Source organism: Amblyomma americanum, chromosome 11 (genome assembly GCF_052857255.1).
Source record: "Amblyomma americanum isolate KBUSLIRL-KWMA chromosome 11, ASM5285725v1, whole genome shotgun sequence".
NCBI classification, from domain to species: Eukaryota; Metazoa; Arthropoda; class Arachnida; order Ixodida; family Ixodidae; genus Amblyomma; species Amblyomma americanum.
The window spans coordinates 509,371-537,354 of NC_135507.1; the positions used below are offsets into that span (position 1 = coordinate 509,371).

Consider the following 27,984-nt stretch of genomic DNA (forward strand, 5'->3'; position numbering starts at 1 on the left):
CCACAAGGGCAGACGGTGAATCAGGAGTTTTATATCCGCGTGCACCAACACATGCGTGATGCAGTGCTGCGACGCCGTCGCCCTGACTTATGGGCATCTGGACAATGGTGCCTTCTACACGACAACGCAAGGCCGCACACTGCTCTCAGCATGACAAAATATCTCGCCAAGCACAATATTACGGTAACTCCCCAACCGCCATACTCGCCTGACCTCTCCCCATGCGATTTTTTCCTGTTTCCTCGTGTGAAGAGAGCCCTGAGATGTCGCTGGATGGGGAGCGTGGAGTTCATTTTCAAAACGCCACGACAAAGGAGCTGACAGCCCCGTCAAAACGAGCGCTTTCCAACTGTTTCGAAGACTTCAAGAAACGTTGGAAGCTGTGTATAGACTGCAAGGGAGACTAGTTCGAAGGGGTGCTGCACAAATGATTTCAATGTTAAACGCATTTTTTTAAAGAACTCAGTCTCGGAACTTTACGGACAAGGGTTGTATTTACTGCATCACACTTGTTTAACGGCAGTTTTGATTTTTCTTCGCTTTTCCACCAATGTGCGCGCCACTGCCTCTGCCACTGCTAGCGGGTGCATTTCGACTCACGAAACGTGTCACTTGGCGACAGGGCGCTACACTTAGAGGACAAGTGCCATTCGAAACGCACTTTTTCCAGCAACGTAATATGCATGCGCTTTCCCCTCACTACTTTTCCTAGGAAAAGCCGCTGTGTCAGTCTTCGAAAGGCGCTTCATGGGGCAGAGAACTTCGGGACGATATATTAGTTGCTGAGCTAGCATTTTCTAAGCCCGTGCACGCTGAGGCTCACACATACTTCCCTCCCTTACCTGCCTCAAGCAAGACACGGTCTGGCTCACTGGCGTTCTTGAGTCGAGGATTAAGCGGATACTGCCCGGCAGGTGCGTCCACAGACGGTGAGCGCACATATCTGATCTTGCTAGGTCACGCCGGCGCTTCTCCGAACTGTTCTCCCAAAGCAAATAATCACGCCGGCAAGCTCATATGCTCATGTGTGACGAGTATTTCCGCCGAGTGGAGGGAGCTCGTCGAACTTACTGCGAGGCTATATGATTTTTGCAGGGCTGCGAAAGGGGATCCCAACAAAGAGGCGATACGCCTAGCTAGGATGCTCAAGGACGCAGCGTCAAAAATATATCCTCCAGCAAAAATTTCTTTGATGCGTTTTGTGGAAGCTGAGTTATCTGTAGTCAAAATTTCCGTGTCTTCGAGCCTTTCCCTCTCCTCTCGTCACTTTTTGCAGGCTAAAATGTCGGTCCGCCGGCCCTACGCACCCGGCCCCTGCGCCGGCCGCCGACGCGCGCGGGAATTCCCCAGGATGCGGAGCCAACTGGTTTGCCGTTGGCAGAGTTGGCATGTCGAACCAATGATAGCAGTCCGCTGCTGACGCAATGCGCGCGGATTCGGACAAAAGCCTGGCACCGCTGGTCGCTGCAAGGCGCGCAAGCGGGAGTGTTAAAAATTGTATTCTGAATTATCGGCTCACTATTGAGGTCTTGTACGCGGCATGAACGCCCGGTGGCCTATACTCTACATAATGCAGGCATTTCATAGCCAACCTCAAAAACGCCCTCTTGAGGGACCCCTTAATCGTGTGATGCTGCGCTAATGAATCTTAACGCAAGTGTCACTGATTTATGACAGTTTGGCCATGTGACAGGAGTATTAGGGTCACTAAAGTTTAAGAGCTTTGATCAGTTTTTTTTTTTTACACGCTGATGTGCAAGCTACGAATTACTCGCTGCGAAGGCACTGCAGATCACTGCGTGCGAGTGCGGTTAGGCGTGTGAAAGGAGTTTTGAGGCAATGAAGATTTCTTTAGCATTGTAACTGTCAGCAGTGCCAGTCATACACAAAACATAAATTGGGGGATATTTGGGAAAGAGGTACCGGAAATAAAACCTTCCGCATATTAATAGATTTTTTTTGGAACAACGAATTGTCTCTGTATTCGTGCGACGATTACTCCTCGCCAAGTAAACACCGCCACGTATGAGGGGAAAGATAGTTAAGCGCGTACGATATTCAGTGCTATTACATTCAGCTCCATAGGCGGACATATTGCTCGTACTCTTCTCTCAATTTTCACTTGTCAGGAGCAATGAGCTTAGGCGGCAGAACACTCGCACTTAACCGACGTCACTTGGCCGACAATGGCGTACCTATCGTCTAGTTTGACCAGGTAACATTTGCTGTATACATTTGTGACGGGTATGATGTGAACCCTCAACAATTTTCGCAGGTTTCGGGGCTAAAATTTTTTCACAGCTGCGATGTGGCGAAAGCGCGACATTTTGAAGTTAAACATTAAAGAACATATAAACGAGTTGCGAAACCGATTATCATAGCGAGAAGAAAAACCTCAACTTGATCATGAAGACAGAGGGCATAAAATGGCCCGTTCAAACTGCTGACGGCAATATACAATCGCTGGCCGGCTGCATGCAATTGTATGGACGGCAGCGGCCTGCGGTCTGACACGGAACTGTACGCCACCGTCGCCGCGCGGCAAAGAACCTGCAGTGCCGAATACCGACGGCGGATGTCATGATCCAGCATTACGTACTCGATATAAACGAGTATTGCCTTCACTGAGGCAGACAAGTAAACTGCGAGGCGAACAGCAGTCACGAGGAATGCTACCAGACGACGCTAGCGGCCGTCCACACTATGGACGGTTCGCCGCTGCACGGGGCGACTCCGCTCGATCTTGGGCATTTAGCCCTTGCGTGTTAGGCAGGTGAGCAGCCTGCTTAGTGGCATACTGCTCACCGCTTGGTGGGAAACCTGCCCAGGTGTGTTGCATTTTTTGTCACCTCTAGGTTGCGGCCCAGGTTGCCTTTCCCGAGCAGCTGCCACCTCTCTCAGTGGACAGATATATATATACAGGGTCTTCCATTTTTATGTGCCAGAATTGAAAAAAATTCCTGTGCGCAAAATTCTGGCCTAATAGAGAGCAAACAGCGCTCACAAGGTAGAATATTATTGCCTAAGTTGTTTGAAATCTAAATGAACATCGGTACTTGCCTGCATTTGGTGATAGTGGCGAGAAACTGCTTTCGGCTACGAGTACAGTTTTTGCAGACGCGAGCCAAGCAGCCGGTCTCACAGGCTGCGCTATCTGCCAGATGAACATGCAACTCACAAGCGACGACTGATCAGTTATTAGTGTGTGCTCTTGGTACCAAATTTTCACTGCGGTATTTAGTAGCAGAAGCAGTGATGTTCCTTGTGATCTTCCGGCGAGCAGACAAACCCCATCTTCGAAGAGAGCGCGCTTCTCGCATCCACCGAGCCGATACGTCGTTTGCCTTTCCGTCCGGCAGATGGCGCAGCCTGTAGGATCGGCTGCTTGGCTTGAGTCTGCAAGAACTGTACTCGTAGCCGAAAACAGTTTCTCGCCAATTCCGCCAAATACAGGCAAGTACCGATGTTTATTTAGATCTCAAACAACTTAGCCAATAATATTCTACCTTGTGAGCGCCGTTTGCTCACTATTAGCCCAGAATTTCGCGCACAGGAATTTTTTTTTAATTACGGCACATAAAAACGGAATACTCTGTATATATCTGTCCACCGAGAGAGGTGCCATTTGCCCGGGAAAGGCAACCTGGGCCGCAACCTAGACGTAACAACAAAAAAATACAAGGAAAAGATGCAAAATTTCGCTACATGTTGAACGAGAAACGACAATGTAATACAATGGCAAGTGACATGCAATGAACAAATACAAAACACAGGCGTATTATGCGCACCAGAAACAGAATTACATGCTAAGACGCATCAGAGAAACGAGAGCCTCTAAACCAGCCGTAAAAGCACTGACAGAGGAAGAGGTGAAACTGGATCCGGTAGTTCATTCTGCTGTTTAATCGCCCTTGAAAAACAGCTATATTTGAAGGTACCACTCCGCGGCTTTGCGTATAAGCTGTGCCTGTGTCTGGAGCAGAGGTGGGCATCCCCACGGGGGCGAGCTGTCATGAGGGCGTCCTCACCTTCACCTCGTGAGGACGAGGGTGAGGGAGGGAAGACAAGATGACAGGGCGAGGGTGGAGTCCGGGCTAACGTTTCTTGCCTGTGCAGCCCGTTACGGCGAAGGTTCCCGGGGAAGGCGGAGTCTCTGCAGTCGGGAGATACACGAGGCAAACACGAAACGCGGGTAGCCGCGTCCGTGAAGCGCGCACGAACAGCCACAGCTACGCTTCCAATTGGTAAGGGAAAAACCCGCACACAAGCGGGAACGGAAGTCAGCACATTTGGTGAACGAAGGCTAGCGGAGTCAGGAGACAGATGCCGCGCCGTTTCCTTTCCGCCAAACCAGTTATTATTGTTATTGTTATTATTTCCACTGAAAAATTTGTTTTTCGAACAGACGCGAAGACTCGCACGTATTGAAAATTTAAAATTTGTTTTTGGGGAAAGGAAATTTCACTTCATTTATTTACCCTAAGGGCCCTTTCGGGCATTACATAGGGCAGAGGGGAGGTGGCGGGGGCTATCTGTCTCACATATCGGCGGACACCTGAACCGCGCCATGAGGGAAGGGATAAAGCAGGGACTGAGAGAAGAAAGAGGTGGACGTAGTGGAGGGCTCCGGAATAATTTCCATCACCCGGGGTTCTTTAATGTGCACTGACATCGCACAGCACACGGGCGCCTTTTTGCGTTTTGCCTCCATCGAACCGGGCCGCCGCGGCCCGGTTCGAACCCGGGAACTCCAGATCGGTATAATAATAATAATAATAATAATAATAATAATAATAATAATAATAATAATAATAATAATAATAATAATAATAATAATAATAATTGGTTTTGGGGGGAAAGGAAATGGCGCAGTATCTGTCTCATATATCGTTGGACACCTGAACCGCGCCGTAAGCGAAGGGATAAAGGAGGGAGTGAAAGAAGAAAGGAAGAACGAGGTCCCGTAGTGGAGGGCTCCGGAATAATTTCGACCACCTGGGGATCTTTAACGCGCACTGACATCGCACAGCACACGGGCGCCTTAGCGTTTTTCCTCCATAAAAACGCAGCCGCCGCGGTCGGGTTCGATCGGTATCGCACGAGTTCCAGCATCCGGTCTCCGGTACACACTAAAAAAAAAAAATTCACACTTTTAACGGGAACAAAGTGACAAGTTTGCCTTCGTACCCGACAAAATAGGAGTTTCTATTGCACGTGCACCCGTCCTGCACCCTAGGATTTTTGGGGTGGGTGTGCATACGGTCAAAGTATGCGCCAGGTACAAAAATGTAAAGCTGGCTTTACCTCAGTGCTGCATGCCCGACTAATTGGGGAAGAAAAAATGTAAAAGCAGGAAATATAGCCTGCTTTATGCAACGAAATATGTTAGCCTAGTTCCAGTGACAACCACACGTGCACATGTGAAGCAGTAACACTCATGTTCGGCATTTTATCCCCGTTTTACTGATGCATCGACACGATTCTTAAGGCAACATTCCACATGGCGATCCCAACTTAACCAATTATGGAGGCAGTAGAAACGCTGCTGACGGCGCCCATAGTATGCGCTCTTGAGGATTGCACTTTGAGGCATGGTTTAAATCTTTCGCATCCGAGAACATACATGCAGCGGCGAGAAAAATATTCGTTTACTTGCAGCTGAAAAAAAAAATAATGCGATCGAGTTATTGATTTTGCTACAAATGCCAATAGAAATTGTTGGAATAATACCTATGCCGTGAATGTGGGGGCTCATTGCTTGTTTTGATCACGGTAAAGCAGTAATTTGGACTACATCGCAGTGACTAGAGAAATGTTACGCTGAAGTCTTGCGACAGTATGTTTCAATCGGACTACTGTCTGCGCGAAAATACTCTGCTTTACACACCAAATCATGCACAAGAAACACCACCAAAATTAGCATTTCTTGAAGCAACCACTCTGCCAACTTAAAGGTAACCGTGGAGACCTCCGATGTTAGGTCCCCAGAAGAGCTTGGGAAACTATAGTTGCAATGGAAACCAATTTTATTTTGCCTCGACGTACGCGTAGCTGTCCAAAACTGAACGAGTAGCAGAAGGTGCCTTTGCAACCCAGAAGAAAAAAAGTAAATACTGTGGTATGCCACGTTTAATGTCCGAAAGCTAAACCTACTGAGCTATAGGAGACGCCGTAGTGGAGAGCTCCGCACTATTTTCGTCAATCCGGGGCTCTTTTTTTTAATGTGCGCTCACATTGCACAACAAAGACGTTTTAGGCATTTTAGTGCTTTTAGCTGCCGTTATCGACAAACTCGCGAACATCGCCTATGCACCGCAGCGCACCGGGCTGGAAACATGAGCTAGAAGCGAACATTCCGTCCGCGCGCTGGATTCAGGAACGGGCGAGTGGTAGCACTCTGCGCGGGTCGTGAGAGCGCCAAGGGGAGCCGAAGGTCGACTTGACCGCAGAAGCATCTGCCGAGCAATTCGATCATACCCTGCAGTCCGCATTCGGCCCCCTCTTCGGTATGTGTTGCTCTTAATCACCGCTGCTTTTGTTGATTCATTCCATTTTATGAAGATCAACGCTACAATTAGCCTATAGGGGCATATTATGCGTATTCACCGCACCCTCTAGCTCCTGCCTCTCTCAGCCACTCCACCAAGGATGTCCTGGCACCGTCCCTGTGCGGGCCTTCGAAAGTGTCGCTTCACGAAGCGAAGATTAAGCAGGCTACCAGCGCAGCGCGTAAGCCGCGGCGCCAGGACGACGCGCGTGCAGACGGGGGAGGCCGAGAAGGCGCGCGCCCCAACTAGCTTGCGGGCAGACAGACACTGCGCATCCATGAAAGAGCACCTAACACCACCGCCAGAGTCCATACCTCAGATCCATGTCACGCACGATGGCTCGAACGCTACCGTCCTAAAATGTGCTACACCTTGCCTGCCATACATTTCATGCTCCTCTCCACTTTCGACGACGACACATATATATATTTCGCCACCATCGGAATACAGCTGCTGGAGTGAAAGTAAAAAAAAAGAAATCGGTAAGGGGGCCAATTCATGGTAACTTTTCCGTCTGAAGAAATATAATCACTTCTCATCTTCCATATATTAACTGGCAACTGTTGAAAACCGCTGTGTATGCTGCTTCGATGCTGCAAATGGGTGAGGTGTGTTTTCCGATTCAGCGCAGAGGATCATGTGAAAGTCGTCTGCTACCGCTACTTCCGATTCCAAATTTCTCCCCCTTTCCCGCTGGCTTCACAGCAATACTAATTTGTATGCACTGCAGCACCACTTATTGTATTGAATCATCGCAAGACCAAAGTGAAATCGACTCTGCTATGCTTCGTCGTGTTTTTTTTCGCACGAAATGCAACCAAAATATTGTAAATGGTAGGCGATGCAGTGCGATGTGTTTAGACGGGCTGTATGGATAGCTTGCTAGCCCACTTGCAGCTCTTACATGCTGTGAGGAAAATACATCTATCGCCTGCTAAACTGCACACATTTCAGCCCTTCGCTGCTATCGTAGTGTGGCGAAAAAACAACAAATATATAATGGTCAACGCGTTAAAGTAGTTCAACTGACTGCCGTGCATACGCAGAGCAGACAGCCTGCTCAGGCATATTATAACCACGACAAAACACACCTACCTTTCATGTTGTCAATTTCTGCGCTCAGGACGCGTTCATACGCTGCACGCGCAGATCTTACGGGGCTGCTGTGCAATAAGCAGTGCCGCAGCACAAATAAATGAGTGAATAAACGATGCATGCATGCATGGCAATTGCTATGCAAAAGGCAGTGTGCACGAGAAATTTGGAACCGGAAGTAGCTGGCAGACGATTTTCCCCTGGCTCTTTGCGCCCACTTCAGAAAAGCACCTCACCTATACATTCCTACTTCCGTACAGAGTTTTTCAAAAGCAAGACCTACGTGAAAAGTGCAACAAAACTGAATTGAAAACTGAAAGCGAAACTGCATTTCTGCCGCTAGGCGACCACCGGTGCCGTCGGGCTAACGGATTTTCCCGCCTGCAGTGCGTGCTTCTGCGGCTGACGTGAATTGCGTTTTCGACCGCGTTTTTCGAGGTACCGTGTTTTTAGTGCGCGTATGTAACTGGAAAAGTGCGTAGGTTCGTTCGCTAATGTCCAAGTACCATATATGACGTATCGGGACAGAAGCAGCCTTTGGAGGCTCTGCTGAATGAGTCTCGTTGTTCTAGATTGGCAGGAAGGCCTGCGTTTGCTCTCATTTCAAAGGTTTAAAGTCAGAAAGCACGGGCGAAGTTATGTGCGCGTGTTCATGCGCCAGAATGTATTTGTAATGTAGCAATCGTTGTCCTGAAGTCGGCGTTAGTGAAAAAGACGAGCGTTGCCGTGATGTGGAGACGTGGAGCAGCTCGGCACTACTGCGCACCTGCCTCGAATGGTAAGCAATCCCATGTCTTCATGCATGCTGGTTTGCATTTTTCAAAGGATATTTTACGGAAGAGCGGTCCCAGGGCTTGCCGCTTCAAAGTGCCTAACTACCTAAGATCTGCAGTGCGACAGGCTGCTCTTTCCCCTTATTCCGGGAAGAGAAGCAGCACTGAACAGAGTTCGCCGAGAATCATTCTGCGCACAGCTGTTCTTTTTATGACGAAACGAATGTTGCAGAGTACTGCCGCATGCTGCATAAGAGCTCTACTATGTATGTCCTGTCAAGTTTAGAGCCGTTTAACGCTATTTCGTCAAATTCCTTGTTCTACGGTTTATTCGCGCGTGGTAATTTTTGCAGCTGTGCGTAGGGACTGTACCTTATCTCTGCGTGAAATGCATTGCGTAAGCGTGACGTCTGAGATAAACCTTGTTGTGTCTGCTGCGACCGCTGGTCGTTTTGCTCATCAGGCCGCTTTGCAGTTTGTTGACGCTAGCTGCCATCTATTTTGGTTTTTAATTGTTTTTAAAATGCCGCCCAGATTAAGCAATCCTGTGCTGTTCAAGCTAGTTATCTCTAGCTTGCTTGTTAAAGTTTCTAAACGCTTCACTGTTTGGCCAGCTTGACCTAATCTCTGAATTTTGGCGGTCTGTAATCGTGATGGCATTAAATGGATGTCTGCAGGGGAAAACATCTACATCCACATGGGAGTCCACAGCCACAGCTTTCACCTTGTTGCCACTGGGAAGTATTCATGAGCAGTATGGAAGCAAAGGTGCGTTTTAGTTCTTGCGGCAAGCGTCTTCTTAAGTTCTATGTTAGGTTCTCTTTTGGGCTATTTTCCCTTCTGTTCTTAATCAAGCTGCTTCATGAAACAGGGCACATAACCTAACTGGGCTCTCGTATAGGTGCAACAAAAGTAATACGGAGCATGCAAGGGGTGGCCGAACTGGGAAAAACTGCATGCCAACAGGCTCTATCAGCTGATGTGCAGCAGGGGGCGAAGGGGCGTCAGCACTTCCGGCTGACCCATCTCGTTGATCTGATGCTTGCCTTATCGCTGCTACCATCACTGCTTGCCTCAAGCGCTTCCTGTGCTTCAGGCACATGTAGAAAAACTGGCCTTTGGCGGCATGTGCTTTCTGCTTTGCCAGGAATGGCACCATTTTCAGTCTGTGTGAACGCTGTTGTTCACGCTTCACTTGGCGGTGAGTTTGTTGCACTCTGGAGAATCAAGACTCGTGCATGGCTTTGGCAAGTGCGGTCAAAATTTTATTTCGCTCAAGGGAACGCATGAAAAAAGGAATAGCGTGCATGTATTGGCTACACTGTCTTTATGATAAAAACAGATGCTCAAAATTTAACCAATCGAGTACGACTCAAGCAGACGCACCTTTATTTTTTATGAAAATTTGTTGAACATTGTTTTCTCTAGTGTAAGAAAACCAATTTGTGTTGAAGCAAGTGGCTTTCAGTTAAGGACCGCTGGTCATTAAGAGTAACGGAGTGGATTGCAAGAGAAGTCAAGCATAGCAGGGGCCAGCAGAAAGTTAAGTGGGTGGATGCGATTAAGAAGTTTGCGGGTATAAGGTGGCCGCGGCTGGCAAAGGACAGTTAATTGGAAAGTCATGGGAGAGGCCTTTGCCCTGGAGTGGGCTTAGTAAGGCTGATGGTGCTGAGTATCTATTTGTCTCATAAAGACAAGGGTGCTAATATATGCATGCTAGAACATTCTTGCATGCTAGTTGGTACATATTTGCCCAATTTCTAGCACCAAAAAGAGTAGGACACAAAATTTTGTGTCCTCGTCTTTCTGGCGCTAGAAATTCGACAAATATTCTCATTCTTTTCTTCATGCGTTCCCTTGAGCCAAGCGAAATTTTGACCGCACTTGCGAAACCGCATTTGCGAAAGTGTTTTACTGCATAGCGCAACAAACTCTGCCAAGTGAACCGCGAACCACAGTGGTCACACTGGCTGAATATGGTGCCATTTCTGAATAAACGCTTGCATGAAACAGTAAAAGCGCCTCTGGCGAGCAGTGATGGTAGTGGCACGAATGAGGCCAGCATCAGATCATTGAGATGGGTCAGCCGGATGTGTCGACGCACCCAGGCTCTTAGCTGTGCATCTGCTGATACATAAAGTGGTGCAAAATAATATCCTGCGCTAAAACAAAACCCCAACTCACTGTGTGCTGATTTTAAGGCCTGCTTTTGTAACTAAATATATTTGGGCAGATGCAAGGGCCTCATTATGACAAATATAATGCAGGTACACTCATTTACATTAGCCAGTAAGAAAGGCGTAATGCAGAAGCATGAATACTTAGACAATCAAGGGTGGTAATTTAAAAAAAACCTAGACCCTTCCTGTAACATCAGCATTCAGGCTAGTTAGCCGTAGCTAGGATCAACTAAAAGGCATTGATAAAGGTGGCATAGAAAGTATAGACATATTTTGCGCAACATTACTACAACGAACTAAATTTCACACCTCCGCCCGTAGAGGTGTCCCCAGTGGCGGTCGCGCAAACTAGTGGTGCTGCGGTCAAGTCTTGCTCCCTTGCCGCCGCTCACTTGCCATGGCTCATGCTGTAGCCGCTGTAAGCCACATAGCCGCTGCTGCACTGGTTAAACGTGAGCTCTCGAACGCCGCCGCGCGTTGTCTGCTTCTCGGTTTCATTTTTTTTTTTTGTATTTCATGACATCAGACCTCTCCATGCCGCTGTCCTTTGCACCAGGGTGCAATAGTGGCTATCGCAACAATGACCCGGAGGGTTGTCATTTTTTTCGGTCTGTCAAAAAACCACTTGGGAGCATGCACTTGCATAAAAGATCGAAAATTGACTTTGAAATGCGATGATTGGGATCTGCATTTTGAAGGAGACCTGCTAAGGCACTATCGTCATGTATTTCAGACTCTGTTTATCAAAAGTCGCGGGTTCGATCACAGCTGCGGCGGTCGCATTTCGATGGAGGCGAAATGCCAGCTGTGCGATGTTGTTTGCCATTAAAGAAACCTAGGTGGTCCAAACTATTTGGAGTCTTCCACTGCGGTGTCCCTCATAGCCCGAGTAGCTGTTAGACATTCATCATCATAATCACCACCACGACCACCACCAACCTGACTACACCCACTGCAGGGCAAAGGCCTCTCCCATGTCTCTCGAATTAAACCGGTCCTATGCCTACGAACTTCTTAATCTCACTTGCCCACCTAACCTTCTGCCCCCCCCCCCCCCTTCCTTCCCCTCCTTCCTTCAACAGATCTGCTGTTACCTGATCTTCATCAGCTGCTTTTCCCTTTTGCATTGCTCCTAAGGCTTTCTTTACTTCCTCTTTCATTACTGGCGGGATGACTCAATGCTGTGCGCTGCTGTCTCTCATGAACACTGATTACATTCACTATGTATAAATTTGTGTAGAACTCTTCGGCTACTTGAACTATCTTATCCATATTGCTGATGACATTGGCCTCCTTGTCTCTTAACGCATATATCTGATTTTTACCAATGCCTAGTTTCCTCTTCACCGCTTTCAGGCTACCTCCGTTCTCTGGAGCATGCTCGATCCTCCCCATATTGAGCTTCCTTATGTCAGCTACCTTGAGCTTATTTATTAACTTCGATAGCTCTGCTAGTTCTATCCTGTCTGTAGGGTTAGATGCCCTCATTCATGCTTCGATGTTTCTTAATCAGATCTTTTGTCTCCTGAGATGGCTTGCCAGTATCCTGTCGAACCGTCCTACCGCCTACTTCTGCTGCGCACTCCGTAATGATAGCTGTCAGATTATCGTTCATTGTATGGACATTAAGGTATTCTTCCTCAATTAAGGCTGAATATCCGTTCTGCAGCGATATCCTGAATTCTTCTATTTTCCCTCTTATCGCTAACTCGTTAATGGACTTCTTCACTAGCTTCTTCCGTTTCCTCCTTAAGTCTAAGCTAATTCAAGACCTTACCATTCTGTGGTCGCTATGGTGCACCTTTCCGAGGATGTCCGCATCCTGAATGATGCCAGGTTGAGTGCATAGTATGAAGTCGATTTCATTTTTAGTCTCACCATTGGGGATCTTCCAGGTCCACGTCCTGTTCTCTCGTTTGCAGAAGAAGGTATTCATGATGCGTCAATCATTTCTATCTGCGAATTCTATTAATAATTCTCCCCTGCTATTCCTAGAACATATCCCATAGTCGCCTGCCGCCTGGTCGCCAGCCTGCTCCTTGCCCACCTTCGCATTGAAGTCGCCCATCAGTACAGTGTACTGTGATTTTACTTTGTTCCTTTCTGATTCCACATCTTCATAGAAACTTTCATCGGTCTGGTCATCATGGCTGGATGTAGGCGCGTAAGCCTGCTCCACTTACAGCTTGTACCTCCTGTTGAGCCCAATTTCGATAGCTGCCACCCTCTCGTTAGTACTATAGAACTCCTCAACGTTGCCAGCTATATCCTGATTAATGAGGAATCCCACACCTAGTTCTTGTCTATGCGCTAATTCGTGATAGCACAGTATGTTCCTGTTCTTGGTACTGTATACGCCTCACCTGTCCTCCTCACTTCACTAAGCCCTATGATATCCCATTTAATCCCCGCTAGTTCCTCGAACAGCACTGCTAGGCTAGCCTCACTAGATAAGGTTCTAGCGTTGAACGTTGGCAGGTTCAGATTCCAGTGGCGGCCTGTCTGAGCCAGAGATTCTTAGCACCCTCTGCTGCGTCACAGGTTTAACCGCTGCCTTGGCCAGTTGCTCTGCAGCGGCTGCGGACTGAGGGCTGAGGGTTAATTGGTTTGATCATAGAAGGTTGTGACCGAGTACTTCACCAGGGTGGCCAAAACCTGTTCTGGTGAGGGAGTGCGTTGCTGGTTCTGGTCACTGAGCTCAGGCCGCACCCCAGGCCTGGATATGCAATTTCATCGACACGCGTAGTTTTTTGTTTTTTCAAACCCGGTGGAGAATAGCGCAGCACCGGGATTGGAGCCTCGGTGCTCTTGCACGCGAGGCGGACGCTCTACCTCTACGCCATCGCTAAAGCTTAGACAGCTTTAGGCAAAGAAGAGACATTAAGTCCCATCAAATCAAATCCTGTAGTTCAAGGTAAGAAAGTACTTTTGGAGAGAAGGAAACGAATGTTCGTACCTGGCACTCTCCTAAGGCTGTTTCCTTCATTGCCGGCACATATTTCAAAGCCGACACGAACTGCGCTGAAGAGAAAGCCTCAAATGGACCACGCTGCTCTGTGCGTGGGCACAGAAGTTGCGGAAAAAAACTTGCAGGATTGTGAGAGCATATCAGCGCAGTCCGAATTGACTGAACAGCTGTGGTACACAAATGGATTTTAATCTTGATCATCGAGAGTCCGCAGCATTACGGACAATGCAGTGGAAATTTCAGTATTGTCGCGATTAGGAAACAGACGAAAGATACGGGGTATTTTATACACGCCGTCTAATGAAGGGGAACTTGTTTGTTGGAATGACCATTCTGATCGATGAGCGGCTATCATGCACTAAGAATGCGGACAACAAGGTGCACAAAAAATTCTGATATGTTAAGATTGCTGATGACACGGAAGCTGGTCTGAAGCAGGTCAGTGAAATGAAATTGTGCGAAGGAGCCACTACTCAAAGCTTATGCGTAGATATCACAAGAACTACTCTGTGTTAACGTTGCGACAAGTTTGCATACAAATACGACAAGCAAGAACATCAGAAAAAAGAAAACGTCTTCAACAACTAAAGACGCGACGGCTTATAGAAAAGGTCTGCTGTGGACTGCAGCAGCTAACAAGAAAAAGAAGGAAGAAATGAAATGTTGCGTTTGAAAGGTAAGCTCGAAAAGAGCTCAGAAGAGCATCACGAACGGCATCTGGAAAGACATCTGGAGAGCCTTCTGTGTATAAATTGTCTTGCTTTTGAAAATTACAAATATTTCTTAAATCCCGATATGTCATACCACATGTACTATAACATGTTCAACGATGATATAATACATGCCCTACATATTTGCACTTTGCGAGGTTTATATGTAAATTAGGTCGTAATAAATTGGATTTTGCTGCGTAATCAAATATTTACAGAGAGGAAGCAGCGTTACTTGCGTTGCTGTTGATTCTTGGAATTTTCTTTTGTCCACGTTGATGAAGTGTTCGAAGTTGATTGCTGCATCTCATTTAATTTGTGTATATGCCACTAGTGTTGTTGACCATATTGCACTTTTGCTCGTTTTTCGTGTTTGCGTTGATGAATTCTTTCCATTCATGCAATTCCTCTTAAAGTAATGCCCTTTCAACGCTTTGATATACTTTCAATATTGTGTATTTAACATTGAATTCCAGGCTGCTGGTTTGCGGTTACACTAATCTCTCCGACAAGCCGTAAAAGTGTTGTTTATTTTTTTTTTGTTTTAATGAGGGGGGGAGGTGCAGGTGACATTTTTCAAGGGCATGTCGCAAATGGAATAACAACTTCCTGTGGTTGCGCATAATTTATTATTTTTTTTTAAGAGACTCATGCTTGCTCTGTCATTTCCTTTTGCTGTGCGTACGTCCCTTCGCGCTGATTTCTCTTTCAGCGTAAATTATTGAATAACTCCACCCACGCGACAATCGGAAAACACAGCAGTAAATCTTTGAGAATTGTATATGGGGGAGTGCCGATAAAGCTATATTTTACACTAGACTTCAAAAGTAGGACAAGAAAAGCACTTCTGATTAGATGACGGAGGCAGTTTGCTTGTATTCTGCGTTAACTATCCCATTTCACGCGAGTAGCCAGAGTTCATGCACTGACTGGTCATGCTAACCAGCTTTCTGGATGTAATGCTGGCAATCTGCACAGCAAGCATGACACTCGCTACATTCATTTCTAAGGTTAGAGTGCACCCATGCACTGAAAGTTTGTCTGATCTGTTTACATTATAAATATAACTATGCACTCCATAGCATAGCCATTGAGCTAAGCGAGAAACAGTGCTGGTGAGCAAGTCAATGGCGTCGCCACGCTTGTTTCACGATATTAACTAGCTAATTTTGCATCACACAAATGCGTTCTCCAATGTAATGCGTAGCTTCAAGCAGAAGCTGCCATAATCTAATTATTTTACTGCAGCCATGTAGAGTGCAACGGCAGCTCGCAAAAACCACGTGTGTACTGGCTGCTCCACGCTTCCGCGCTGCATGTAGCAGATGATATGCCCGGCAAGGAGCAAGACTCGACTGCAGGGCCACTAGTTCTCGGGACTGCCACTTGGTACACACTCCTCTGCTGGCCGGTATGGAGAGCTGTGAAACTGAGTTTGTTCGAGTAGCGTTGAGTTTGTGTGACATCTGGCACCATGAGCACACATACAGATGTAGGCAAGAGCAAGCTGAATAGGTTTTCGGCATTAATACATCTTCTATTTCCTGTAAGTCTCTTGTGCCAGTCCAGACTATATTAAAGCAGAATAGCCAGCTGTACGATTTATAACCCCACTGATCTTTTTTTAGGATGTAAATATTCATTGACCTTTTTGTAGCAGTAGCTGCCATCAGAATAATTTTAACTGTGCGGAGCATGGGCAGTAGCAGTTACCTGCTGCTCCTAATGCAGCCTGTCTGTGACTTGCAAGCAGAGGAGTATATTTCACCTCACCACTTATTGCAATGCATCGGAAGCTGTCAGTGACGGCTTCCACATGTGTGCCGTTCTGGCCAGTCACAGAGTTGTGGAAGCTGTCGCCTGACAAGCATAGGCCCGGCTCCACTTTACGAAGTTGTGAAATGGAGCATACTACAAGTTTAGCTTACGTGCCAGACTAGGTTTTAAAATAAGTGTTTTCTCTCCAGGGGCTTCGATTCCAAACGCAATGAGGGCGCCCTCCAGAACAATGTGATCGCGCGACCCGAAAAAGATAAATTACGGCCTATTGAAACTGATATTTCCCATTGAAATTGGCATGCTTTTCCCATTTTTAAAACTGTAGCCTGATAATCTCACCAAAAATTTTTCACTTCAAATCTAGTGAAGACAATACCACTACTTTATTAGTATTTCATCGGTTATTAGAAGAAGCTGACCAGCCGATGGGGCACTGCTTTATTAGTATTTCATCGGTTATTAGATGACGCTGACCAGCCGATTGGGCAGGCGGCGCTATAGCGCAGGCCCTTCGGCGTACCACGCTACTCTCGGTGGAGCGTACGGCACTTTCTCTCCCTGCATGCATGAGGCATCGTAAGTCTTCAAAAGTGAGTCTCCCGGCCAGTGTTGCCACAGGAATGGCAACCACAGGAATTGTTCACTCGAGACTCTGGAATTAGTGATTATCATAATTCAGCCCAAATGCTGCATTTTAGGTGACTAGTTTGAATTTTAAGTGGCCTGAATATTGTTTTATTTTAAGCGACAGATTAAGAGCGTCACTGCAGCAGAAAGCCGGGATCGCATCTGGGGAAGACACTAAAGGAATAAAAGAATCCATAGCCGGGGGAGCGGGATTCGAACCAGCGGCCGCTGCTTCAGACCGCAACACTATCGCCGCACCATTTTTTTTTTTAACGTGGTGTCTAATACACTGAAATTATATATTCTATTTACATGAACTAGTTGCAAAGCTTTTAGGAAGGCATCTCAAATAGAGAGCAACAGAGCACTACACGGGAGGCAAGGCTGAGCACATCACCGAGAGGGAGTGCCACTCTAGTTTCAAGTTAGGTTGATTCATGCAATTCCCTCTGAAGAACAATTATTTGGCAGGATTCTTAACATACTGCCCGTTCCAACTTGCAGGCTCTCAAGCTGTGCTTGCAATGGTGTCGTCTTCTTCATGTACCCGCATTCACGCGTGTTAAACTGCCAGTCGTTGTTGTTGTTGTTTGTTAGAGTGGCACATACCCACATTGAGTTATTGGCCAGGGTGCCTTGTACAGACAAACAATCATGAAACAATGACTGATTTAAGGTAGTCAAGGTTGAATTTTGTGCTTCATCACCTTCCCTCCATCCGTCACGTGGAAGCGGCGCCACCTACCCGCGTTAACTCGCGTTGAACTGCCAGTATCTCACGCTGTGGATTGAAAACGTAGTCTTCATCATCTTCCAACAGTGCGCATGGAAGTGCCATCAGACGAGTGTGCCGCAAGCCACATGAAATGGCTGGAGATAAGAAGCAGTGAAATACAGCTAGAAGACCCAGTGCTATCGCAATTTCATCGGGTAACGGTAATTAAGTGACCTACAAACTTTCCTTGCTCCGAGTCCTTTTGGGACAAGCGACTCAGGTTTTGAGGGACGCATGGCTGCTCTGCACAGTACACGGGCCTCTATAGCACTTCGCCTCCATCTAAATGCGACCAGGACCGAACCCGCGTCTTTGTCAGCAGCCGAGTGTGCACTGCAACCACTAATCAGCTGCCACGGGGGCAAAAGAGAAGGAAGCGCAAAAAAAATGCAATAAAGCAAGTAGGCATTAAGCAGGAAACAGAAGACAATAAATAAAATTATGGGAAGTGGCGAACAGATTTCTGTGGACAGAAATCACATTTCCTTTCTGTGAGAATGAGAGAGAGAGAATGCTGATGCGGCAGAAGAACGGTTTCAGTGATTTCTTTGGTAAAGCGGCCACTATTCGTGATCATTGAGCAGTTCTGAAATAATGGCAGGCAACCGCAGTACCTGCAGTGACACCATAAGACATCCGCCGCGGTTTTTTTAAATCGCTCTTTCTATATCGCTTGAGCACTAGTATAGAGTGGAAAATGGGGCAGTTTTCTGCATATATGTGTCATGTGAACATAAGAGCTGTGATTTTATTAGTGAATATGTCCCTTCTGTGAACGTGTGTCGAAGCGGGCCCGAAAGGAATGATCCATGAAAAGCGGAAGTTTAGTTTAGTTTAGTTTATGGGGGTTTAACGTCCCAAAGCGACTCAGGCTATGAGAGACGCCGTAGTGAAGGGCTCCGGAAATTTCAACCACCTGTGGTCCTTTAACGTGCACTGACATCGCACAGTACACGGGCCTCTAGAATTTCGCCTCCATCGAAATTCGACCACCGCGGCCGGAATCGAACCCGCGTCTTTCGGGCCAGCAGCCGAGCGCCATAACCCCTCAGCCACCATGGCGGCTAAAGCGGAAGTTTGTTGCTTTGCTAACTGCATCACAATTAGCATTTTATATATCTACAACTGCATTTAAGTGGCTAGCGGGTACTTTAACGTTACACTGAAATTTTGAAAAACAGTCATATTGCTAAGATCAGGCAGGAGCGATATGGAACTCTATTATAAGGTCTGAATTAATTCATTAGTAGTAAAAACCAAAGCTGCTAGAAGCGAGTAGAATATCCAGCAACAGTATGGGTTGGCCATTATAATTAATGGCTTAACCAATTTAAGTGAACAAGCACTGCCAATAGGTAGAAAATGGCACACTGTAAGGTGATTTGCATGAATGTATGAATGGCCTTCGTTTGAAGAATAGTGGGCGTCGTACTTCCATGCAGCTGATGCTACACCCGCCCGTTCCACCAGCCTTGAGATGTCAAATTATGGAAGGGTAGCTGTAAAATCTCCTAGTAGCGTTAGGAACAATTTGAGCGCATGATACTTTTATAACATTATAAAATTATCACAACTAAAATTACAATCAAAATGATAGTGAATTAATATTGCCTTAATTAATATTCCCATTTCACCTGGAATATATTCCACCTGACCTTTTTGAAAAAAAAAAAAGAAAAAAGGGGAAAGAAAACAGTTGGAAAAACCAAGATTGGCAGTTGCCTTTCTTCAAATAGAACCAACTTGCAGCCAAAAGGTTTAGGTTATTGCTTTACCATACCAACGGTTGCCCAGGATATCCTACAGGGGCGGCGACCGAATGGGGAATTAATTTTTGGGAATTTTTTCCCCTTCAAGACAAAATAAAAAGAACAAATTCTGGCATTGAGACAGCAATATATTCGTTTTGCATAACCAAATGCAAAGATTAAGACGCTTAAATGTTTTCAAGCAAACAAAATCAAGTCCTCCTGGGACAGAAAGGAGCGCCAGACAAATTTTCGAGGTAGTGGCCGCCATCCCTCGCCTAGCTTCGTTTGGTGCAGTCACTGAAATGGACAGCCACTGATCTCCCTTTGAAAGGTAAAAAATAACTATCCTTTCATTTTGTGGCTTTTCATTGGCAGCCAAGCGGTGATACATTTAAAAAAAATGGGATAGTAATGTGGTACCGCCACAACAGCGCAGTTCTCCGGTCGGCCCCACGTAGTTGTGCGCCGCGAGTACCTATGGTGCGCTGTTTGCTACTGCAGGAGTCTACGCCAGCGCCGCGCCGCAGCAACCGCTTCTAGAGCCTCACGGGGAGAGCGCCGCTTTTTTCCACTACAAAGCCTTCTAGACAGAACACTGTAGCTGGGCATTCACGTGGTTATCGTAACCATGAAAACGACGATACCAACCTTGGCTTGGCAAGAACGAGTTACAGCGATTAGGCAAGCATGGTGTGCAAACTTCCGAGACGTGCTCAGATAGGCTGTTTTGATTGGCCCCACCCTTTGTTGTCCTTGGGAGAGTGAAATGGGAATGGGAAGCCATGCGAAAATCGAGTTGAGGGCAGCATTTTGTTTGCTTGTATTTTTAAAGTTCTTCATTGGATAACTCCCGTTCATATGCATAGATTCCTGCGATTCTTTGAGTCAGCATCTGTGTGACATAAAGAATCCAGCTGATGTATAGCCGGCATCCGTTCAAGCAGTGTTTCGCAGCCCCTTTAAGGGCTAGTTTTAGGTGTTTATTACTCAGTAATATTGCCAGAAGTTGCCGACTAGAAAAAATAACTCGAATTTCGAACCATTATTAGTGAGGACGAGGGTGAGGGAGGGTGGATGATGTGAGGGCGAGGGAGGGCCTGCAAATTTTCTGAAGTGAGGGAGGGCAGAGTAATTTTTCAAAATGAGGGCGAGGGTGAGGGAGGGCCATGGATTCAAAAGTGATGGTGAGGAAGGAAAAATAAAAACGAGGGCATTTGCCCACCTCTGGTCTGGAGCGTTGATCTAGTGAAATTACACAGAATTCAGACAAGGTAGCTTAACCTAATTATGAATAATTAGAAATGAAATTTTAATTGGCCAAACATAGCCCTTAGTTCTAAAGCGGGAGCGTTTGCACGCCAGCATAGTTCAGTAGGAGAGTGCAGGTGCCGGTATTTATTAAATATGAATCTGGGAGGGAATAACACCTTTGATCTCTTGCTGACCAGCAGTCCTGAAGACATTAAAGGTGTAAAGGCTCTTCCTGGACTCAGTGACCATGCACTTCTACACATTTCCATATCACTACTGCTGAAAGTTAGATCAACCGCTGAAAACATAATCTTCCATTACAATAAAGCGAACTTCGATGCCATCAACGCGGAACTTACACGGTTTTATGAGCATTTCTGTGAGTCTTATCTATCAAGAACAGTTAATCATAACTGGGAATTATACAAAACAGCAATGATAAACCTCAGAAACAAATACATTCCAAAAATAAATATTAGGTCCGATCATAGCAATGAGTGGTTTACCGTAAGCCTGAAACGTCTCCTAAACAGGAAAAAGCGCCTCTATCGATCAGCAAAGAAATCTAACTCCCCTATTACATGGGACCGATATTATCAATGTACTTAAAAACGTACATTAAAAGCTTAGCTGCTGCAAAAAATAAATTCTTTTCCATCGATCTACATAGAATCCTACAGTCGAACCCCAACAAATTCTGGCGCATTCTATCCCCTAGGTCTCGTCCGAACCAAACAGCGCTTATGGGAACTGATGGAGAACCAGTCGAACCAGATCAGTGTGCCAGCGTTTTGAACAGCTATTTCGTCTCGGTGTTTTCTCCTGTAAGCAACTCTACCGCCATAACTTCACCAGAATCCTCATCAGTGGCGATGCTATGATCCAGGTTGATGCCAACGGTATCAGCAACCTTATTGCTTCTCTAAAACTGTCTTCGTCAGCAAGCTGTCATCATATCAACAGTAAACTACTAAAAAACACATCGACTTCGGCTCAGATACTACAATTAATCTTTACTCAGTCTTTACAATCCGAGGAAGTTCCGGATGATTGGAAAATTGCCTAAATCATCCCAGTCTTCAAATCCGGTGACCGCAAATTAGCCTCCAAGTACCGTCCTATTTCTCTAACCAGTGTGCCATCAAAATTACTCGAGCACATTATATCCACAAACCTAATGACACATCTTGAATCTAACGACTTTTTTTTATTCGCACCAGCATGGTTTTAGGAAACACCTTTCATGTGAAACCCAGCTTGCCGAGTTCATACACGATTTGCTCGAATCCATGGATGCCAACCTCCAAATAGATGCTATATTCCTCAATTACTCCAGAGCATTTGATCGGGTCCCGCACAATCATTTACTTCAAAAACTTTCATCACTAGGAATACCCGTCAACCTAATCCGTTGCATCGAAAATTTTCTTTCAGGGCGCAAGCAGTTCACTTCTACAAATGATAGCCACTCTCCTCTTTCCAAAGTAACATCGGGAGTCCCTCAGGGCGCCTGCCTGTCACCACTACTATTCCTAATTTACGTTAATGACCTCCCTTGCAATATAAAATTGGAATTACGGCTTTTTGCGGATGATTGCGTCATATACAGAGTGATTAGGGCAACCAACGATTCATCTTTGCTTCAGTCCGATCTTGACACACTCTCCTCTTGGTGCGATAAATCCCTCCTCTCCTTAAACATTAACAAATGCAAATCCATGTCGTTCACCAGAAAAAGCACCGTGAATCTGCATCAATACAATATTGGCTCATTTTCCATTGATCCTGCATTATCCTACAGATATCTCGGCCTCCATCTAGCGCCATCGCTATCATGGGTAACTCACGTTCAAAACATCTGCGCTGCAGCCTCTCGCACACTCGGATACCTGCACCGTAACTTGAATACTGCATCCCCCGACATAAAAAACTAGCATATATAACATTCATTCGCCCAAAACTAGAATATGCCTCATCCATTTGGCACCCATCACAAGTGTACCTCGCCGCTGACCTTGAAGCCATACAGAATCGCGCCGTCCGATTTATATCATCTTGCTATTCAAGGAAAACCAGTATCACCGCGCTGAAAGACTCCCTGGCCATCCCTTCACTCGAGTCACGCCGCATTATATCTCGCCGCTGTCTTCTTCATCATTTCTACTATCACCCACGCACGAGACACGAAAAGCTGCAACCCCCGCACAGGACGTCTAGCCGCCTAAGCCATGACCATAGCATCGCATGCATCAACTGTCGCACCTTAGCTCTAAAGTCATCATTTTTTCCGGACGCGATAGCACTATGGAATGGCCTGCCAAATACCATCGCATCATGCACTAACCGCAAATCATTCCAGGATAAACTAAACGACCATTTTTCATGAGGGCAAAAGGTTCCTGCCATATTCAATTTGGCACTTTGAACCTCTGATTATTTTTACTTATTTTTACTTTTGTTCTGTGTGATGCCTTTTTCACTATATTTTTCTCTTGTATTAATTGAGTGTTTCATATATATATATATATATGGGCATGTTCAGATAAGAACGGTAATCGAGGTCCCATGACCATTTTTTGTTTTCAATTATATTTTTATATGTGATGGGTAAATGTGTCCACACAAAGGAATAAACCTTAGTTTTGCAAGGAACTTTGTAGTTTTCTCGGAAAAAAATCGTATGTCACAAGAGGTGGAGAATGTCGTTTTTGCCACTTCTCAAAGTTGCAAGTTTGGAGCATCACTGCATGCACAATAAGTTGTTTTCGCGCGTAATTATTTTTTCAGTACTTTATTACAACTTGTACTATACGAAGAAATAAAAAAACGTTTTCTTTCTCTGTCAATCTTCTGAGTAAAAAATCGCAAATTTCGCTTCCGGAGCTGTGCGGTGCCAAAAAGGCACTTTTCAGGGCAGCCTTAGGGCAAGATGCGTAAAGATCTCCCGGCTGAATCTTTTTCTCTGTATTTTTCAGCTACTTTTAATCACTTCAGGCAAGTTTTGTAGCTCTACACTTGACCTATGTTTTTCAATATGGCCTCAAAATTGGCAGAAGTTCAAAAACGTCAAAAAAGTGACAACTTTGACTTGAATTTAAAAAAAAAACATCATCATCGAATTTTATTAAAATTTGCCCTAATAATACTCAACATTTCATAATTCTAAGGCTTTAAAAAAGTATTGCATTATATTGTTTTAAAGTATGGAAATAAATACAAAACGAACTTTATGATTTCAATCCCTACGACTGCTCAGTATTCCCTCTTAGAATGCGCAATCGTCAGAAGCTGGTTTTAGTATTGGTATTTTGTAAGTAAATTTTAAACGCTACAGTTGCTGAGTTCATAAGTGTAATTTGTAAGCATTTTTTTCTATTACAATCAAAGGTCTAAAGCTCCTATTCGCTTTCGTACTGTTCTAACGGTGGGACCTAAATTACTGTAAGCATATTCCAACACGTTATTTTGGAGTGACGTGTGTGTAGGAGTAGTTTATGCAAACAATTAATGCACCCGTCGCACTTTCAAGGTGACTTTAACTGCTACCGCCGCTCCAGGGATGAACCGCGCTTTGCAGCCGCTCCTATAGCTATATAACGCCCGGCGCGACCCTGAAATTCACAGCATCATGTGTGCCGCCGCCGCACCGAGGCTTTAGCCGCCGCTATCATCTTTTCATCGCAACGCACCGAACGCCTAGCAGTTATGCCTCAGCCTTCGACCTTCGACCGAGATAACCCTTGTGAGCGGATGTTGTTCGGATCTCGAATTTTGTGTGTCGTTTTCCAGGCCTGGTAGACCCGGTGGGGTCGTTTTCTGTACTCACGTGTTTTCTCTGCGCTGGAGCGCTCCCTCGACAAGCATACTTGGTATATCAGTCTCAGCTCGTACGCCAGACCGAAAGAACATCAGTGTCGACGGTGGGCAGCCTGTCTTAAAAATCCATTCATCTGTCCATCTCCTCTTTTTGGAAAAGCAGCTCTGGGCCCTGCATCCGTCACCTGCTCTTCTGTCTCGCGATAATCTCCGGAAGCGGTGAGCTTTTGCATTCATGAAGAGATTTCCGCGGCGAACGTTTTGTGCCGACTACTCAAAAAGGCACAAACAGAGAATTGAAAAAGGACGTAATTTTCGCAGTGTAAAGACACTCAATGTCGCTGATCTCAAAAAAGTCCTACTTCCCGAAGAAGCTCTCCGAGTACGAGAAAGTGACTTCATCTGTCAGAATTGTTACCGTCGGTTCAAGGAAGACATAGATAATATGCAGGCAGAGTCAACCGAAACATTAGAAGAATTCCGCCCTGGGGAAGAAATCGTAGAAAATTTAAATTCAAGTGTCAGCCTTACCTCCGAAATCTCGCCCCTAAAGCCACCGAGCGCTCTAAAAAAACGCCTCAGACTTTCCTATGCAAAGCGAAAGCAGGAAGAGGTGGCAAGAGCTATGGTGACGAAAATACGATCGGGGATACAGGCAGCATATAATGTCCCAGAGACTTCGCGTGCGTCAGAAGAAAAGTGTGCGCAATGCAGCAGTTGGGAGGACAACCTACATGCTGCCTACAATAGGTGCACGTCCTTTCAAGAGCGTTGCCAGCTGCTGACACTGCTACCACGCAACCTAACCATGAAATATGTGCAGGAAGTTATTCCAGAGGCAACGAGGTACGTTATCCAAAAATCGAAGAAGATGGTGGATGAGGAAGGCGTATGGTCAACACAGGAGAGATATACAAGACGTAAACTACAACAGGAAGACATTACCACCGTTTAAGAATATTACACCATGGATGAACTCGATTGCTCTAGACAGACTCCGAACAAAAAGGATGTTGTGAGAATCGAGAAGGAAGGAGAGAAAGAATGGATACCTAAACGCTTCATGACGCGGTCCTTGCGAGAAGCATTCCGCCTCTACAAGCAAGCTCACCCTGCCTCCCAGGTTGGCCTCACAAAATTCATATCCTTGCGTCCTAAGTGGGTGAAATGCTCGCCACAGTGGCAAGTGTGTGTTTGTGTGTGCTGTGCAAACTTTCAGTTGTGCCTCGTGGGACTGCAGAACGCGTCCGGAAGGTCGCTTTCTCCCGAAGATATGCAGAGCCTCTGCGTATGCCAGGAACCTACTGCGTCGTGTTTCCTTAGGAATTGTGAGCACTGTCCACAAGATGGCATTTTCACTTCGGAAAATTTTGAAATGAGCAGCGAGGACGAGGTGTTGATTGCTTCATGGGAATACGGTGAGCTCGTTAAAAAGACTCTGACCGCTTCATCATTTATGAGAGAATGTCTAAGAATGACCATGAAATGGAATCCCCACAACTATATTAGATCTGTGCAAGCAAGAGCAATACATGAAGAAAAACACAGCTGCAAGAGAGGTGCAATTGTTTTGCATTTTGATTTCGCCGAAAACTGGACAGTTGTGCTTCCAGACGCAGTACAAGCTTACCATTGGCAGAAAAAGCAGGTGACCGTGTTTACCTGCGTTGTCACGTCAAGAAAATCGACTCGGAACTACGCCGTAATTTCCGACGATATGTCTCATGATTCAGCTCATGCATGCTTGGCTCTGTAAAAATCAAAGCACACCTCGAAGACAACGCGCCAATCTACACCAAGATAACATATGTGAGCGACGGGGCTCCCGCTCACTTCAAGAATAAATATCAGTTTCATGAGCTACAACGCAGTGAATGTCGAGAGACGAAATGGATATTTTCGGCCACTGGACACGGCAAAAATGCTTGCGACGGCGTTGGTGGGCTTGTCAAACATCGAGCATCACACCACAACTTGCGGAAGCCTGCAAGTGAGTCCATACAAACAGCCAGCGGCTTCGTAGACGCAATTAAAGGAACGCTAAAGAACATCACCATTCTGGAGCTCCCACAGAGGGAGCTTGCAGACTTTCGCGAAACGAAGAAGGAAGAATGGAAAATGGCAAAGAAAGTGCCTGGAGTTCAGACGCTCCATATGTGGAAGTACGTTCAAACAAATGAAGGCAGTGCATCCTACGTGGCCTCCACCGCTGCTTCGGAATGGAAGAGACTGTGATCTGGTTTGTGCTTCGTGCTGGACAATATACTGTGCGCATACCGACTTCAACTGCTGCCGTTAATTTCTTGTTACGATTTTCTGAATTGCAATCTGCATATAAAGCGGCATCCCATTTGTAAATTGCGTTCCTATTAAAACTCCTCCTGATTAAAAATCTCGCAGATAAATTGTTCCTCTCAGAAGACGACGTTCTGTCTCCTGACATTGCCCTGTAGAACCTTTGAACACAGAGGTAAACAGATGCAGGTACGGAAACGTCGGCTTCAGAAATACATTAATATAAATTTTTATATATAAAATTTTTTCTAGGAACCCACAAATTATCTAATATTTTTAAAAAATCGATTACATACCAATGTACCTTACGATGATAAATTAGAGAATACAAAAAAAAAACGTTTGACCGCCAGCAGTCAGTTCATCAGGTGAAATAACGAATTTATTCCCATTTTGACGCATTAAGAACGCCGCTAACAAGCGAGTAGAAGCTGTACAAACATTCAGGATGGTTCGCATATTGTGGTAATTGAAATGTAACCACGTTCAGTGAGTGCTAAATCAAATTTCTGACAGTTACTATTTCTAAGAGGCAGTAATAAGCAATTCTAGGTAACAAAAACGTGAACTCAGTTTTGCATTTATTTTTATACTTTAAAACAAAATAATGCAACACTTTTTTGGTGTTTTAAAATTATCGAGTATTGAGTATTATTAGGGCATTTTTTAATAAAATTCGATGATGATGTTTTTTTTTAAATTCAAGTCAAAGTTGTCACTTTTTTGACATTTTTGAACTTCTGCCAATTTTGAGGCCATATTGAAAAACATAGGTCAAGTGTAGAGCTACAAAACTTGCCTGAAGTGATTAAAAGTAGCTGAAAAATACAGAGAAAAAGATTCAGTCGGGAGATCTTTACGCATCTTGCCCTAAGGCTGCCCTGAAAAGTGCCTTTTTGTCACCGCACAGCTCCGGAAGCGAAGTTTGCGATTTTTTACTCAGAAGACTGACGCAGCAAGAAAACGTTTTTTATATTAATCGTATAGTGCAAGTTGTAATAAAGTGCTGAAAAAATACTTATGCGCGAAAACAACTTATTGTGCATGCAGTGATGCTCCAAACTTGCAACTTTGCGAAGTGGCAAAAACGACATACTCCACCTCTTGTGACATACATTTTCCGAGAAAACCATGAAGTTCCTTGCAAAACTAAGGTTCATTCCTTTGTGTGGACACATTTACCCATCACATATAAAAATTTAATTGGAAACAAAAAATGGTCATGGGACCTCGATTACCGTTCTTATCTGAACATGCCCATATATATATATATATATATATATATATATATATATATATATATATATATATATATATATATATATATATATATATATATATATATATATATATATATATATATATATATATATATATATATTTCTTGTGTTTCAAGCCCGTGAATTTTACCTTGCA

At 45.3% G+C, this 27,984-nt stretch overlaps 2 protein-coding genes across 7 annotated transcripts in view; one reads left to right on the top strand and one right to left on the bottom strand.

Moving 5' to 3' along the window:
• LOC144111129 (uncharacterized) overlaps positions 1-27,984 on the bottom strand; it is a 66,146-nt gene that overhangs the window by 6,118 nt on the left and 32,044 nt on the right. The gene's annotated exons all lie outside the window — the stretch shown is intronic.
• The window catches only part of LOC144111127 (uncharacterized), a 52,893-nt gene continuing 32,898 nt past the window's right edge, over positions 7,990-27,984 (top strand). For 3 of the 6 annotated variants that reach the window (XR_013309988.1, XR_013309989.1, XM_077644275.1), the window contains exons 1-2: positions 7,990-8,421; positions 9,094-9,184. Coding sequence is in view for 2 of the 6 variants with exons in the window: in XM_077644275.1 (XP_077500401.1) it covers positions 8,419-8,421; positions 9,094-9,184 (94 nt within the window). In the remaining 4 variants the exon portion in view is untranslated. Of the gene's footprint in view, positions 8,422-9,093; positions 9,185-11,663; positions 15,686-27,984 lie in introns of those variants that run through there. The other 3 variants (XR_013309990.1, XM_077644276.1, XR_013309991.1) reach the window with 2 other exon arrangements.